Source organism: Plectropomus leopardus, chromosome 23, assembly GCF_026936395.1.
Source record: "Plectropomus leopardus strain MGB_pleo_1.0 chromosome 23, ASM2693639v1, whole genome shotgun sequence".
Lineage (NCBI taxonomy): Eukaryota > Metazoa > Chordata > Actinopteri > Perciformes > Serranidae > Plectropomus > Plectropomus leopardus.
The window spans coordinates 18,767,364-18,781,906 of NC_142198.1; the positions used below are offsets into that span (position 1 = coordinate 18,767,364).

A 14,543-nucleotide genomic window follows, 5' to 3' on the forward strand; every position below is an offset into this window, starting at 1 on the left:
AGTGTGTTCACAGGGGGTCTTGTGACAGTCCGCTCCGCTGTAGACGCTGTGGCAGATGCACAGGACAGATGCTCGTCTGCTCTGCTGCATCTGTAGCCCGGCTTTACTTAGTTCTTAGCCCCTCCTCACACACACACACACACACACACACACACACACACACACACACACACATGCACACACTTGTCCGACCCCTGCAGTGCCTGCTGTTAAATACGTGTCTCTTTCTGTAAATCTGTCTGGCACATTTTTGTCTCACTTTTCGTGCATTTTCCTCCTTCTCTCTATCTGTTGAGTTTCTCTCGTTTTATCTCTCTTCCTCATTCCACATCTCCTCCTCTTCCTCTCTTTTATTTGTGTTTAGCTAATGCCCTTCGGCACATTTAACAAAAATGAGACCTGCCTCTCGCTCAGTTGAAGCTCCCTGCGTCTTGTCCTCAGTGTGCTTGTTTGCTCCTGTGCTGTGTTGCTTTAGCTCCTCATCACTTTTATCACCTGCGTGTTGCAAGTGTATATTTATATATTTTGCCTAAATAAAAAAGTGTGCACGTCTTGTTAGCTCACTCTAACAGGCAGCTGAACTGCCACCATCTGCATCACAAATCTGCTTCGATTGCAGCGGCTGCTGAACCGCAGCTTTGCAGATACATGTTTTATTTTTGCGTAGATGCGTGGCAGCTTTGTCATCGCTTGTTCCTGGTTATGTGCTACTTTTAATATTACATGTGAATGTGGCTTTGTGTGGTTTTTATCGGTTAAGATCGAAATGTCCCTCACTTCCCTTCTCTGGTGAAATCTGATAAAGTAGGGAGTCGATGTCTCTACGGCTGAATTCAACAGAAGAAAATCTTGGTACACTGAAACTACCTTTTCTTCAACCAATCGATTAGTCAGTGGGGGAAAAAGGTCACAGGGCTTGACATTAACTCTTGCCCTGAGTGAGAAAACTGTTCAGGAAAGTAGAATACCCCGGCGTCTGTCTTACCACTAAGTGTGGAATTGGACCGATAAGAAAATGGGGTTGATGGGAGGGCGTTTGCTAGCCAGCATGCTGTGCAGTGTACTCCTGGGGACACTTTGGTCTCCAGATTTAGCTGTGGAGTGAGCGCTCTTAACTTTCACACTACTCTTTGATTCAAGTAGCTGCGGCATGGAGGAGATACTTGGCACAGAAGGAAAAATAGAGACCGCTTTTCGTTTTAGAAGTGGTGAATTTACAGCTCACAGCAAGTTAATCCAATCTTTGGCTATTGTTTAACATCTAGTGTCGGCAAAAAAAAAGTTTTTGCAGATTCATGATCAGTCGTACCTCTGTTGGCTTGATTAATGCATGACATGAATGCCACTGTCACACTGAACATCCCGCAGAGCCCCGTTCAATCTTAAAAAATTTCAAATATTCATATTAAACCGCCAAATCTGATTCAACTGACATAATTTGGAGTACTGTACAGCCCTAGATTATTTATCCATTTTCCAATTAAAAATGTTAAAGTGAAAAACTGCAAACACCAGAGGACAAATACAAGTGCTAATACAGGTGAAGCAATACCATGAGCTGATTGCATATCCCACCAGCTTTTGACTCATACATGGTGCTAATTTAGTTCCCTGGTCTGCACGCTACTCTTGCACAGGAAGTTTTGCCCTGGTCACCGTCTCTCTCACTTCTCCTTTTCATTTTTGGCTCTCAGGAAGAGACTTTGTCATCATTCACTTGCCGTCAGTTTGTGTCATAAAATCTTGTTGTCCAAAATGATTTGATAAAAGTTTTGATGTCATCGCTCTTTGCTTGAATTATTTCCTTTTTCCATGACCTATTTTATCACTGACCTTTATGTACTTTTTACTAGCTAGGTACTATTCAAGTGTGGTTATTTATGGTGTTTAAAATGTGTTCTTGGCACAAGTTTACAAGACTAGCTGCTTATTAGTGAATGAGCAATCCACTGCTGTTGATGAATTGGCTTTGTCAACATATTTTTCAATATTTTCAACGGCTTCTCTACTACATTTTTTACTGCACTTCCCACTTTAAACTCATCTGCATTTTAAACATTGGGTGCATCATTGTAATGACTTTCTGAAAAACAATTGAAATCCCCTCTGAATGTGTTTAACACACCCTCCAGGATTTAGTGAGCTGTTTTTGGGATTATTGCGACCTGAAAAACCTGATTTCACAGCAGCTTTTCTAAAAACTTGTGATGTATGTTGCGATGTTTATAGATGTTTTGTTTTTTCTGTGCATGGAAATTGCAAGGGCGAGTGAAAATGGCAAAATGCTGTCATGGATTTAAAGCCTGTTAGCCTGAGTATTCAGTGTTTACCACAGAATTTGACTCTGTTTCTAATGTTGGGGGGTTGCAGCAGCTGTTGATGCTGTTCAAAGCAGCATGAAGGACCGTCTCCTCGAGCCGTTTTTCTGCTGCTTTCTCTACCCAGTTAACACAAGCTAACACAGCAGCAGCAGCTAACAACTGACACTGAGCTGTCAAGTTGTCACCACAATCTCACAACAACACCGAAATGAGTCAATTTTGTTGTTGAAATTGTTAAGTTGCGTAGAGTTAGCCATGTTATGCTTACAGTTAGCCCTGCCACTGTGTGTGTACGACTGGAGCTCACACTTACACTACAGAAGTAGTCTTATGAAAAATAGTGAGCGGAAGAGGCAAGGAGGGGCTGAATGAATCAATATGCTGCATGCGGCTCTACAGTGATGTGACAAATTTGCACTAAAGTTGCAGGGATTGGACAAATTGCAAAATCATGCAGAATTCATGGGGATTGGCTGAATTTGTGTTCATTGTAGCGACCGCCACATTGCAACATCCTGGTGTGACTGTAAAACAAACTGTAAAAATACTCGACGTAACTACCAAGGGTTACCCATTGGTTTGTAGACTGCCTCAGGCTGGGCATTATATTGGGGTTTTTTGGTGCCAGAAGTGAGAATATTTGGATGAGAGTTTGGAGCTATGGAGGAGTGAGGGGTGGATCTGACTCACAGACTGTAGCGACACCTTGCAGACAGCTTAACTTTGGGCTTTAACAAAATGCAATTGGGTAAGTTATATAAAATTTAACCCCCTGTGTAGTTGTCATCAGTGTTAAAATTAGCTATAGAGACTGAAACCATGTTTTGTACCAGGCTGTAAACAAATTTATCTCTGTTGTAAAATGTGACATTTTAATTTGGAGCCAGCCTATTAGATGAACTGCAGTTTTTAAGCATCTGTCAGTATTTTGTATTCTTTATTTTGCATTTTTATTTGTTTTCTTTTTGTATTTCATGTAAAACATCTTTGAGTACTTAAAAAGAGCTAAATAATTTCTATCCGTTATTACTCTGAATTATAGTAGGCTTTTAAGTTTTTAAAATTGTCAGAAATACCAGAAAAGCGCATAGTTTTCTGTCATATAAGTTAACACAGACTCACCCTTAACTGTATACCACCTAATCTTTCTGTCGTGCAAAGTCGCACCCTAAGGGCCCATCCTGAGCCGGGGAAAACCCTGTTTTGCATTTGCTTTTATCTCTTGAGGTCTTGATTTCACCCTAAATTTCCCTGACTCTCTCTCAAAAGAAGAAAAAAACCCTTTTCCATCTGTATGACATTGTCATATATGTACTTTGAGTGTACTCCTAATTCAAAATGTTCAAAACCAAGATGCCTTCTTATGGCTGCTACATGACATCAGATGGAAATATTTTAGATGTCCTCTTCCGCATCATTTCAGACACATTTGGACATATTTGGTATCTTTGTAAACCTTGGCTCCCCCACCAGAATTGAATCTGAAATTCTGCGGGTTTCAACAATGCTTGGCTCCGCAACCCGAGTTTGTAAAGATGGACCCACCACTGGGTTTATGTTATTCATTTGATCCCAGGATATTTGGTTTCATTTGAGCGTTGCCACATGTGGGGCATCTTTTGTTATCTGTGCAGAGGTTATTTAGGGGTAGCTGTGAGGAGGATGCATAAAGAGGGCCGTACAGATGACAATCCACGAAGAACCGCCGTGAGTGAAAGCTAAATGTTATGGGGAAGCTGTTGTGTGTTGACGGGCGGAGTGGTCGCTCCCAACTCAGCCACAGTGGTCTGGAACAGTTTGGCGAGCAGTGAAACAGTGTTAACCACAAGTCAGGGCTGTCGCACGAAACCTACCCAACAACACCAGTGTGAGACTCTGGTGTCACAACATAAATATGCAGCAGTGTATTTGAATATCTTTATTTACTGAGCTGAGTGTCAGGGACCAAAACTCATTTCTCTGTATGTTTGGGCCTCGTAGCGACACATAATATATATATTTTCTACTAAGTGGGCCAAAATGTTTAGTCTTAACGCCACATGTGAGATACCACAAGCACTTCTTTTAAAACAGTCTGTGATTAAAATAACATGCAGAGACAGACCTTCCTTCCCTGTTTGAAAATACACTACTGAAAAACTATTAAAAATAAATAGTGGGGCTGTAAGTCCGTTTCCTGTATTTGATAATTCTTGGTGCACCAGTTTGTGTGTTTTCTGCATAAATTTATAGTGGAAACGTCGTGGAAATGTCCTGCTTCACCTGTATGTCCATCCTCTTTCTGTTTTATGGAAGATTGCAGTCTTTGCTCTTGAGGTGCAAAACGCCTAATGCGATCTCTTAAACTACTTGCCGAGGATGTCTGGGACACATCAGACCACATATCTTTTGTAGTGTAAACGATGAAGATGTGTTATATAACGTAACCATTTAGCGTCTGTCGTTTTGACCAATGGAAGGAGCTGAATTTTTCTGATGGCCATATCTCCAGCTGTAGAGCAGCTATCTAGATTGTGGACATAATAACTGTGCACGGGGCTTTCAGACTTTAAAACTTTGTAAGTAAAACAAAACAAAAAATGGAATATTTGTATTGAACTGCCAAATCTGATTCGACTGTCATAATTCTGAGTCGGGTACAGCCCCACAGGTGTTAACGCTAAAGTTTTTTGGCTGTCCGCCCATGTTTGGATCACCGAAATGCATCTTAACACCAGCTGTTAACAACTATTGTGTGTCATGTTTGTGCAGTTTGTCAAAATAAAAGTCCTCTGCTTCCTGTTTGTGTTGCTGGGGGGTATTTAATGTCACACAAGTCAGACTGTCCTCATATTAACTATATTAGGTTTTTGCATATTTGCTTGAAAAGTAACTGCATCATGGTGCCCGAGTGGTTGAGCTGCACACCATGCAGCCACAATGTGTGTTTGTGTGTGTGTGCGTGTGCGTGTGGGTGTGTGCGTGCGTGCTGTTTTATCAGTGATGTCACCCTTCCTGCAGGTCCTGCAGGTCACAGGCATCATCAGAGGTGTCCAGTGACTTGTGCCCTGCAGGCCTGACATCAGCAGTTGGGACTGTGTGTTCTCCGTATAATCAATCATCGCTGTGAGCTCAGGAGTCTCCCGGGGTTTTTGTGTCGTATCGGACTCTGGCGAGTGTATCGCTCACTTCAGCCTCACAGGAAGGCTCTAACGTTTAATGTAAGAAAAAGAGGCACACACTTGCTATGACGGAGGATCACAGCCATGTTAAAGACAAAAAAAATCCCAGCTTTCAAGAATCTAGTTATATTATTACAAAAAAAGTGATATTACAGAAAAAAATGTTACATTACAAGAATAAAGTGGTCATGTTACAAGATTAAACTTGTAAATTTACAATATTTTATGAAAAAGTTTTGAAAGAATCAGGTGGTGTGCACCTTTTTTCTGGCTTGATTCAGGAGGACAAGTTTTTTTTTCATGTCTATCAGACTGATACGATCAATTAAATGTTTTGAATTTTAGGATCATGCGTCCATCGGTGATTTAGAAAATGTGGAGCTTAATTTTTAGTCGTTTTCGCGACTCAAATTGAAGCTTTTCCCCTGAAAAATAATTGTTTCATCACACAGTGAGGCGAGAAATAAAACGTTTCCCACTCCATTATGAAATGGATAAACCAAAATCCCTCTCGCCTTCCTCCTCCTCGCCTGTACGCGCCTCCCACACACACACACACACACACACACACACACACACACACACACACACACACACACACACACACACACACACACACACACACACACACACACACTGCAAGGGGCCCCTTGCTTTTCATAACAAAGGCCCTGTCTAACACGAGCGTGCGGCCCAGTATGGCGTGGCAGAGTGGAAAGCTGTGTGTGTGTCTGAGTGGGAAGCCCTCTGAAGCGCCCCGGTGTGTCAGGTGTCACTGACATCTGTGCATGTGTGCAGATTGGGCCGGGGGTGCGCGCTGATGTCCGGGCGTGTGATGCGTCTTAATTGTGCATCCGAGCCTGATCTCTGACCTCTTTGCTTCTCAGCCCCGCCATAAGCTCCGCCGCTCTGCCGAAATATGAAAATCATTTGATGCCTGTTTGTGTAGAGGAGGTGTGGGGGAGGCGTGGGGGAGGTGTGGGGGAGGCGTGGGGGAGGTGTGGGAGTTGACAGGAGTAATTGGAGCGCAGACCTTGCAACATTTTGACACGAGATGAGGAATCTTTGCTGGTGAGCTCAGCTCGGTTGTTTTTGTTTTTTCAGCTCTGGTGTTTTCTTTTTCCTTCTTCTCCCCCTGCTCTTCCTCGTCCCCCCTCCCCTCGTCTCCTCTCTTCTCCCCCGTGCTCCTCACTGTCCCTCCGAGCCGGTCAGTAACGTCTCAGCTCACCCCCACCTCAAACTGACCCAGCTGGGGGAGAACAGAGCTTTTTTGGCGAGCGGGCTGTGCAGACTCTGAGGCTTTCCAGAGGTCGCTGCGAGTGTGTACTGTATGTGTTTCTGTATGTTCTCATTCTGCATTTCACATTTTTGGTTTTTTTTAATTCTGTCTGCACTAAAGCCAGCCTTACAGCAGACAAGGGCTGCAACTAATCCAACTATTTTGATTAGTGGTTGATCAGTGGACCGATTATCGGGTCGATATTTGGCATTTTATTGTTGTTGTTATGTTGCTATTATTATCTGCGTTTTATTTAAGTGATTGCTGATAAATTAATTAATGAGAAAGTGTGTGTGTAACAGTCCGCTAACACCAGGGAAGGCAGTCTGCTATACATGCATGTCGGCATGCGAGGAACTTCTTTGTGAAACCTCAGGGTGCCATTTGTGTTTATCCATTTTTTAGTTTAAATTTTCACTGAACTTTATATAAAAATATTTGCTGGGAACTTGTCGTTTTTGGTGTTAAAAGTTTTGATTAAGCATTAGCTAAAGGCATTTAAACAAAGTTTTGTGTTGTGATTCCATATTCTAAATATTGACAGAAAGATTTTCATTTTTATTGCAACTGCACATATATCGGTTATCGTTCTCAATAACTACTAAAAACCCGTGTCGGTATCAGCAACGATATCGGCCGACTGCTTCTTGTTGTCCTGTGTTTCTAAAGTTGTGCGAACTTAGTGAGTTTGGTGTAATATTTTTCACCAGTATGATGGGAAAACTCAAAAGGAATCTATTTTTACAAATAGTGACCCTTCAAGATCCCCAGTCTTTGCAAAATCTTACTGTGTAACTCAAAACCAGTGACCCCCATACTGACCCCTGAGGCTCCCTCTGCTTCAGTCTGAGTTTCTGCACACAAAATATCTCTTCATCTCTTTTCTTTGGATCATTAAATGACTCATCCATGAACATCTTTCTCTCTTTTTTTTATCATCTTGCAGAGAAGCGATGAGGAATTACCTTAAGGAGCGAGGTGACCAAACTGTCATGATCCTGCACGCAAAAGTTGCACAGAAATCCTACGGCAATGAGAAAAGGTGAGTGAAACAGCAGCTTTTTTTTTTAAAAATCTGTGATATTAATCCTCTATCAGGGTTTCCACAGGCCTTGATAATCATTGAAAGTTGTTAGATTTGAGAAAATGGAATAAGGCTGAGAAGTTTCATAGATGGAAAAAGCAGCCTGTTTCTGATGTTTGTGATCTCTCTGACTCTATGCAGTGTTGGATTAACACTTCACATTCAGAACTGATTTTCTTCTCCGTCGCAGAGGAAAAGTTCATCATTATTCCTGCTGCGAGTTAGATTAGAAGATAGACCCCACTTTCTTGTCATGTTCGATAAATATGAAGGATGTATGTAGATATTTAAATATGCAGCCGGTTACTGAGCAACAAAAGGCAACAAAACCCACCTACCAGCACCTCGAAGCACCGTATTAAAGGGTTAGTTTGGATTCACTAAAGATACACAACAACAGAAACAATCCAGCTGCAGCCGTCGACCAGCAGCTCCGGAAAAATGAATGTGTTTGTACAGTCTGGCTGTGAAGAGCGCGTCGATAAATTTCACTTTGAGTTCAGTAAAGAGATGCCTGTTTGGAAACTGAGGATTCAACTGGATAATTAAGAGTTTGTTAGGTTTATAAGTGTTTGTAAACAGATGTTTTTACATAGTTGTGCTCTTTGCCTGGATGCCTGTGACTTCAATTCATCAAGAATTTCCTCCGTTTTTGGATTCTTCATTCATTGTGGAGGTAAATGAGAAAAACAGAAGTTTCTTCCCAAATTCATCCTAACGCAGGGTGTGAAATCGATAAACGAATGATCATTACGTGGGTCAGGTGTTCCTTTAAGAAGCTTTCGTACACACTGAGCTGCTGCGTTCGTGGATAACACACAGCTCAGCCTTTAAGGAAAGCTGTTAGCATCAAACACAAACTTTGCTTCAGCTGAGAGAGTTTACGGACAAAGTAACAAATGTCACTCAAGGGGATCGGGCTCAAAAAACAGCAAACGAAAACACACATTCCAGCTCGTCTCTGTGCGGCGTGGACACCTCGACCCTGCCGACCTCTCGTATCAAGAGAGGGCAGAGGAGGAAATGAGCGGCGACCTCCGGTGAGAGGCCACGTTCAGGTGAAGGAAGGGGAGCAGGGAGAGAGGCGAAGGCAACAGAGTAGATTAAAACCTGCAGCTGAGGATGTACTGATGTTCAGGTGTAAAGGACTCAAGGACGCGCACATACGAGTCTCGGAGGTTTTGAACTTGCCCTCCCTCTTGAACTCTACAACCCGCATTTTCTTCCTCTAACTCTTCCTGTAACTCCGCTCTCACCTTTTTACCTCTCACTCTCAAACTTTTTATAGCTTTTTCCTTCCCCACCCTCCTTCCCCTTCTCTCGCTCATTATGCAACTCCCTTCAGCACTCCGTCCTCCACCTTTTTTTTTTTTTCTTGGCCGGGCTGCAGTGCTGCTTGCGATCTCATCAGGCCTCTATCTCTCTGCAAATCAGCCGTTTGCAGGCCAACTCGGAGACACCTCGGAGAGTTGGAGCACAAACAGGAGAGAAAGATGGAGAGATGAATTCCTCAGATAAATCCGTCCTGTCAGAGTGACACCAGCGAGAGGAAGCCGTTCGCTCGTCGCATGCGTGCTTGTGCAGGTTTCAGTATCATGAGTTTCTCGATGCCGTGCAGATGCAGGGATTACATGTGTGCTCAGTTAGAGCCGCAGTATCTGTAACCAGCATGAATCCCCAACCTGCTCTGCTGGGAGGCAATTGTTGCAAATTTTTTAGGATGTTTCTAAGATTTTAGGGCGTTTCTAAGACTTCAAGGATTTGAGGACATTTGTAAGATTTTAGGACGTTTTTAGGATTTTCTCTCATTTTAGTAAGTTTGTAGGATTTTCCAGTATTTTAGGACATTTTTAGGGTGTTTCTGAGATTTTAGGACATACTTAGAATATAAGGACATTTTGAAGATTTTAGGACACTTCTAGGATTTTAGGATGTTTCTAAGATTTTAGGATGTATTTTGGATTTTAGTACATTTCTAGGATTTTAGGACATTTTTAGGGTTGTAGGATGTTCCCAAGATTTCAACACATTTCTCAGATTTTAGGGCATTTCCGTGAAGCCCCATACATGTTTCTAGGATTTTTGGACGTTTCTGGGATTTTAGGACATCACTAGAATTTTAGGATGTTTGTAAGGTGTCTGCACATTTTTTGGATTTTAGGACATTTAGGATTTTCGAACATCTCTGGGATTTTGGGATGTGTCTAGGATTTTAGCACATTTCTGGGATTTTAGGACATTAGTGGCTTAGCTAAGACCTCTGTTTGGGGGTGCCGGGGATCCTCCAATGGCTTTTTTTGATAGTCAATCTATATTTCGATGCTGTTTTATGCACTCTGGCATCTTCTCTATACTGAAAGTACAAAATCAATTCCAGGTGTGAATCACTTAGAGAATGGTTGGAGGGCCACCTGGCACTCTATTGGGGTCCAGATTTTGCCCACAGGCCTTAAGTTGAGTATCACTGCAGTAGAGCAGCCAGCCAGATCACACGAGTGTCTGAAGCTGAAGGGATTTCAGCTGTATCACACACACACACACACACACACACACACAACGTAAGGTTTCTGCCTCTGCGTGCATGTCAGTGTTTCGACATTCCCTGGCCTGCAAACCCGCGTCGTGTTCATGTCGTCTGTCTCGCACCTCTGATTGCTTCTGTCTGTATCGTAACAAGGGAGCCCGAGAAAGTGGGCGCACAGGGAATGCAAATGTGCCGTCTCCCTTCTTCTAGCTGCCTCTCTCGTTCTCTCTCTCTGTGTGTCTGTGCTTTTTATAGGAGGTGAAAGTAGACAAACACCCACAGAGACAGACAGTGGTGTTGCGAAATAGGTCGTTCTCCAGCTCCACACTGACGCACATGAGCTTATTTGAAGCTGATTTTCACATTTAATGAAGCTAGAGTTGTCATTTTTCTTAAAGGACGTTCTGTACTTGTCTTTTTAGGAAGCATTTCAAGGAAGAGCAGGAATAGTGTGAGACCCTGAAATGGAAAAAAAAAAAGTTACCTTTTTCTTGAAATGTTCTATTTATTTTAACAGATCAGTTTCATGCTGGACCGCTCATGTTAACATCTGCTAAATAAGGCTGGACAGCTCGAGGAGAGAGAGCTCAGTTGATTTGTGTTGAATAGTATGTTGACAAATCTCTGGTATTGCAGCTCAGCACAGCTCTGCCCTCTTCTGGTGTGAATGAAGAGATGCACGTTGTCCAGTTTGTGCTCTTTAAAGACGTGCTGCACTTGTTTTGTTTCCTTTTATTGCTGTCTTTTCAGAGGTTGCGTCCTTGAAATCTACTTTTCAAAAACATTATTTCTTTATTATTAACAGTGACCTTTTTTTTCAGGATAAATTATGGAGAAGATAAACTTAAAGCCTCCAAAAGTTTTAGAGCATGTACGCCAGTTTCAGATTTTTTCTTTTTCATCTATGCAGAGTGGATTAAAAAAAGATGCTTTTATTTACAGTAATAGACTGAAATATTAGCTCAAGTTCAACATTTGGCCCCTAACTTCTTTCATTACCACTTCCCTACCATAGCCCCATTTTGTCCTTTTTGAGAGGGGTAAAGGCATCTTCTTGGGAGTTAGGAGGCCAACAACCTAAATATTAATTTGCACCTCAGCATTGTGTTGAGATTTTGTAGTCATGAATAAGTATATGATGGTCATTTCCATGCTCAATCATGTGGGTTAATACTTTTTGTTAAACAGATTTTGTGCAAATTTTAAGCATGTTTTATCATTTAACAATTGATCAAAAATATTAAAAAATCCTCTAAAATACCACATTAAGACACCAAGACCTTGAGAAACAGCAGTGAATAATCCACGCTGTGTTTTTGGAATCAAAAACCTTCGAGATTTCTGTAAGAATTGCATTTTTAGGCTGGTGGTTGGTGAGCGTTTTTTAAAACAACTCCATATTGGCGTGTTTTTTAGATTGTCTAAAGATTCAAGTCCAGATATTTAAAGACATTTGTTGTGTGTGTGTGTGTGTGTGCATGCAGGTTCTTCTGCCCTCCTCCCTGTGTTTACCTGATGGGCAGCGGCTGGAAGAAAAAGAAGGAGCAGATGGAGCGAGACGGCTGCTCCGAGCAGGAGTCGCAGCCCTGCGCCTTCATCGGCATTGGCAACAGCGACCAAGAAATGCAGCAGCTTAACTTAGAGGGAAAGGTACAACACACACACACACACACACACACACACACAAAATCACTCTATTATTACCCTTCACGCATGCAGAAACTCACTCGAACAGGGAAACTCAGCGTGATGTGCTTGGGGGCCACTTTCGCAAAATAAGAGGCCACGGACCAGACGCAGCAGCCATACACACGTTTGTAGGATTTTAGGACATTTCTTGAATTTAATGATGTTTGTAGGATTTTTAGGATGTTTCATCATCATTTAGACGTTTAAAGGATGTTCGCACGTTTACAGAATTTTCTGACATTTCTCAGATTTTGGTCCGTTTTTAGGATTTTTAGACATTTGTTGGATTTTATGATGTGTCTAGGATTTTAGTTTTTAGGGTTTTAGGACATTTCTGTGAACTTAGGACTTTTTTTTTACTATTTATGACATGTCTCAAATTTAAGGATTTCTCTAGGATTTGAGGACATTTTCAGGATTTCAAGACGTTTCTCAGATTTAAGGACATATCTGTGATTTTAGGACGTCTCTCGGATTTCAGGACATTTTAAGATTGCAGGTTGTTTCTAGGAATTCAGGATATTTCCACAATTTTAGGACATATGTAGGATTTTAGGACATTTTTAGGATTTCAGCGTGATTGCAGGATTTGAGGATATTGGGGCCTTAGCCAGTACCTCTGTCTCTGTTTTTGAGCAGCTTTAGGGCTCTATTTTGATGCTGTTTTTTGCACTCTGGCACCTTTTGTAAACTAAACGTTTACAGTGTGAATCACTTTATTTTAACTGTGAATTTGAAAATTGTTGTTGGGCCACCCTGCCCCTTATCGAGGCTCAGATTTGACCCGGGGGCCGTAAGTTGAGTATCATTGCAGTTGAAGCTGACACTTCTTCACACCTTCCCTCCTGGTACTTAACAGTAACGTAGAGGGTCATAAACGTTCAGTGCATTTGAAGGACATCAGTCCGACCATTTTTCTGTTGACAGTGGTGACAAATTTGACATCTGACCTCGTAAATCATCGCTGCAGTTATTAAAAACAACAGGAATGTCAGCTGTCTCCTTGTGTCACTTTGCATGTTTACCTTTTCCAGGAAACGTCGCGAGGAATCGAGCCTCGGCAGCGGAAAAAGAAAAGATGTAACGTGTTGTGATTTCTCCCTCTGCCTCTCCTCCATGTCCACGCAGAATTATTGCACAGCCAAAACCTTGTACATATCCGACTCCGACAAGAGAAAGCACTTCATGTTGTCTGTCAAGATGTTCTACGGCAACAGCGCTGACATCGGTGTCTTCCTCAGCAAGAGGATCAAAGTCATCTCCAAGCCCTCCAAAAAGAAGCAGTCGCTCAAAAACGCCGACTGTGAGTTTGAGCTCGTCTGTTTGTGTCCGTTATTTTGGGGGCGCCGTGGTGTGTGTTGCAATACAAACGTGGCCTATTTTGGGAATATTATTCAGCCATATTTATGTTATTTGTGATATTTTCTGTCTGACAGCAGGAGCGTGGATGTAGAAAAGACTCGCCAAACTTTAAATGATTAAGTTAAAGGGACAGTTCACCCCAAATCAAAAGTCAAACACTGTTGTAGTTACTACGTCATTTGAGCATACATAGCTCTGCTGCACTTGTTCTCTTCAGGGAAAGAATATAAGATAAAGTGTGACATGCTGCAATTCATTTTCAGTTGAATTTCATACAGTTAAAAATTAAATTCTGTAACCTGGAGCACTTTTTATTTTAAGTGAGAGTCTCATAACTTGGTGCAGTTTTGGAGAAAATCTAAAAGTTATGTATTGTATATTTCTAGAAATAGGCCTATTTTATGCCTGTAAAAACCACGACCAGTTACAAATTTTTGGCAGGAACGATGCCAGAGCAACATAATTGATGTGAACTGAAGTGTTCATGTGAAAAATTCTGAAAACAGACAACAAGTAAAATATTAATAATAATTTAAAAAATATTATCAGTAAAATAAGGAAAATATTTTCTTAAAATAATAAAAGTAAAATAATGAAAAATATTAAAAATACTAAAAATCTTATTGTATTATAAATCCTTTCATATTACACAACTGTAATATTGAAGAAAACATAATAACTATTATTTTGCACAAAAATGTCAGCACAGGATGTGGCCAGTGTGCTCTTCAGAGTATGTAGATTTTGTTCTTATCCCCCAAAAAACAAGAGAAACTTTAAACATTAAAAACGTCAGAAGTGGATTTTAAGAAGAAATTTCTTCTTAAGAATGGTTGGGTGTAGTTTTTTTTTCTACCACACTTAAGATATGTGTTTAAAAAGTCCATTTCAGTCTTTAAAATGTGGATTTTTTTCACTATATACGAAAAATTCTGAATAAATCTTGTTATATTATTCTGTATTTTATCACTTTTATTTCTTTAATTTAGTTCTCTTTACTATTTATTTATTGCCCAATTACTCTTATTTATTTACTCTAATATTTGAAGTTTTTTCTCCTGTATTTACAGGAGCTTTCATTTGAAAGGTTAATTAAAAACAGCTTATCATCATCAGTTTTCTT

At 41.1% G+C, this 14,543-nt stretch overlaps 1 protein-coding gene across 1 annotated transcript in view; it reads left to right on the forward strand.

Moving 5' to 3' along the window:
* rbpjb (recombination signal binding protein for immunoglobulin kappa J region b) overlaps positions 1-14,543 on the forward strand; it is a 68,683-nt gene that overhangs the window by 45,054 nt on the left and 9,086 nt on the right. Inside the window, exons 3-5 of the mRNA XM_042512042.2 lie at positions 7,708-7,803; positions 11,854-12,019; positions 13,187-13,361. Coding sequence (XP_042367976.1) covers positions 7,708-7,803; positions 11,854-12,019; positions 13,187-13,361 — 437 coding nt within the window. The remainder of the gene's footprint in view (positions 1-7,707; positions 7,804-11,853; positions 12,020-13,186; positions 13,362-14,543) is intronic.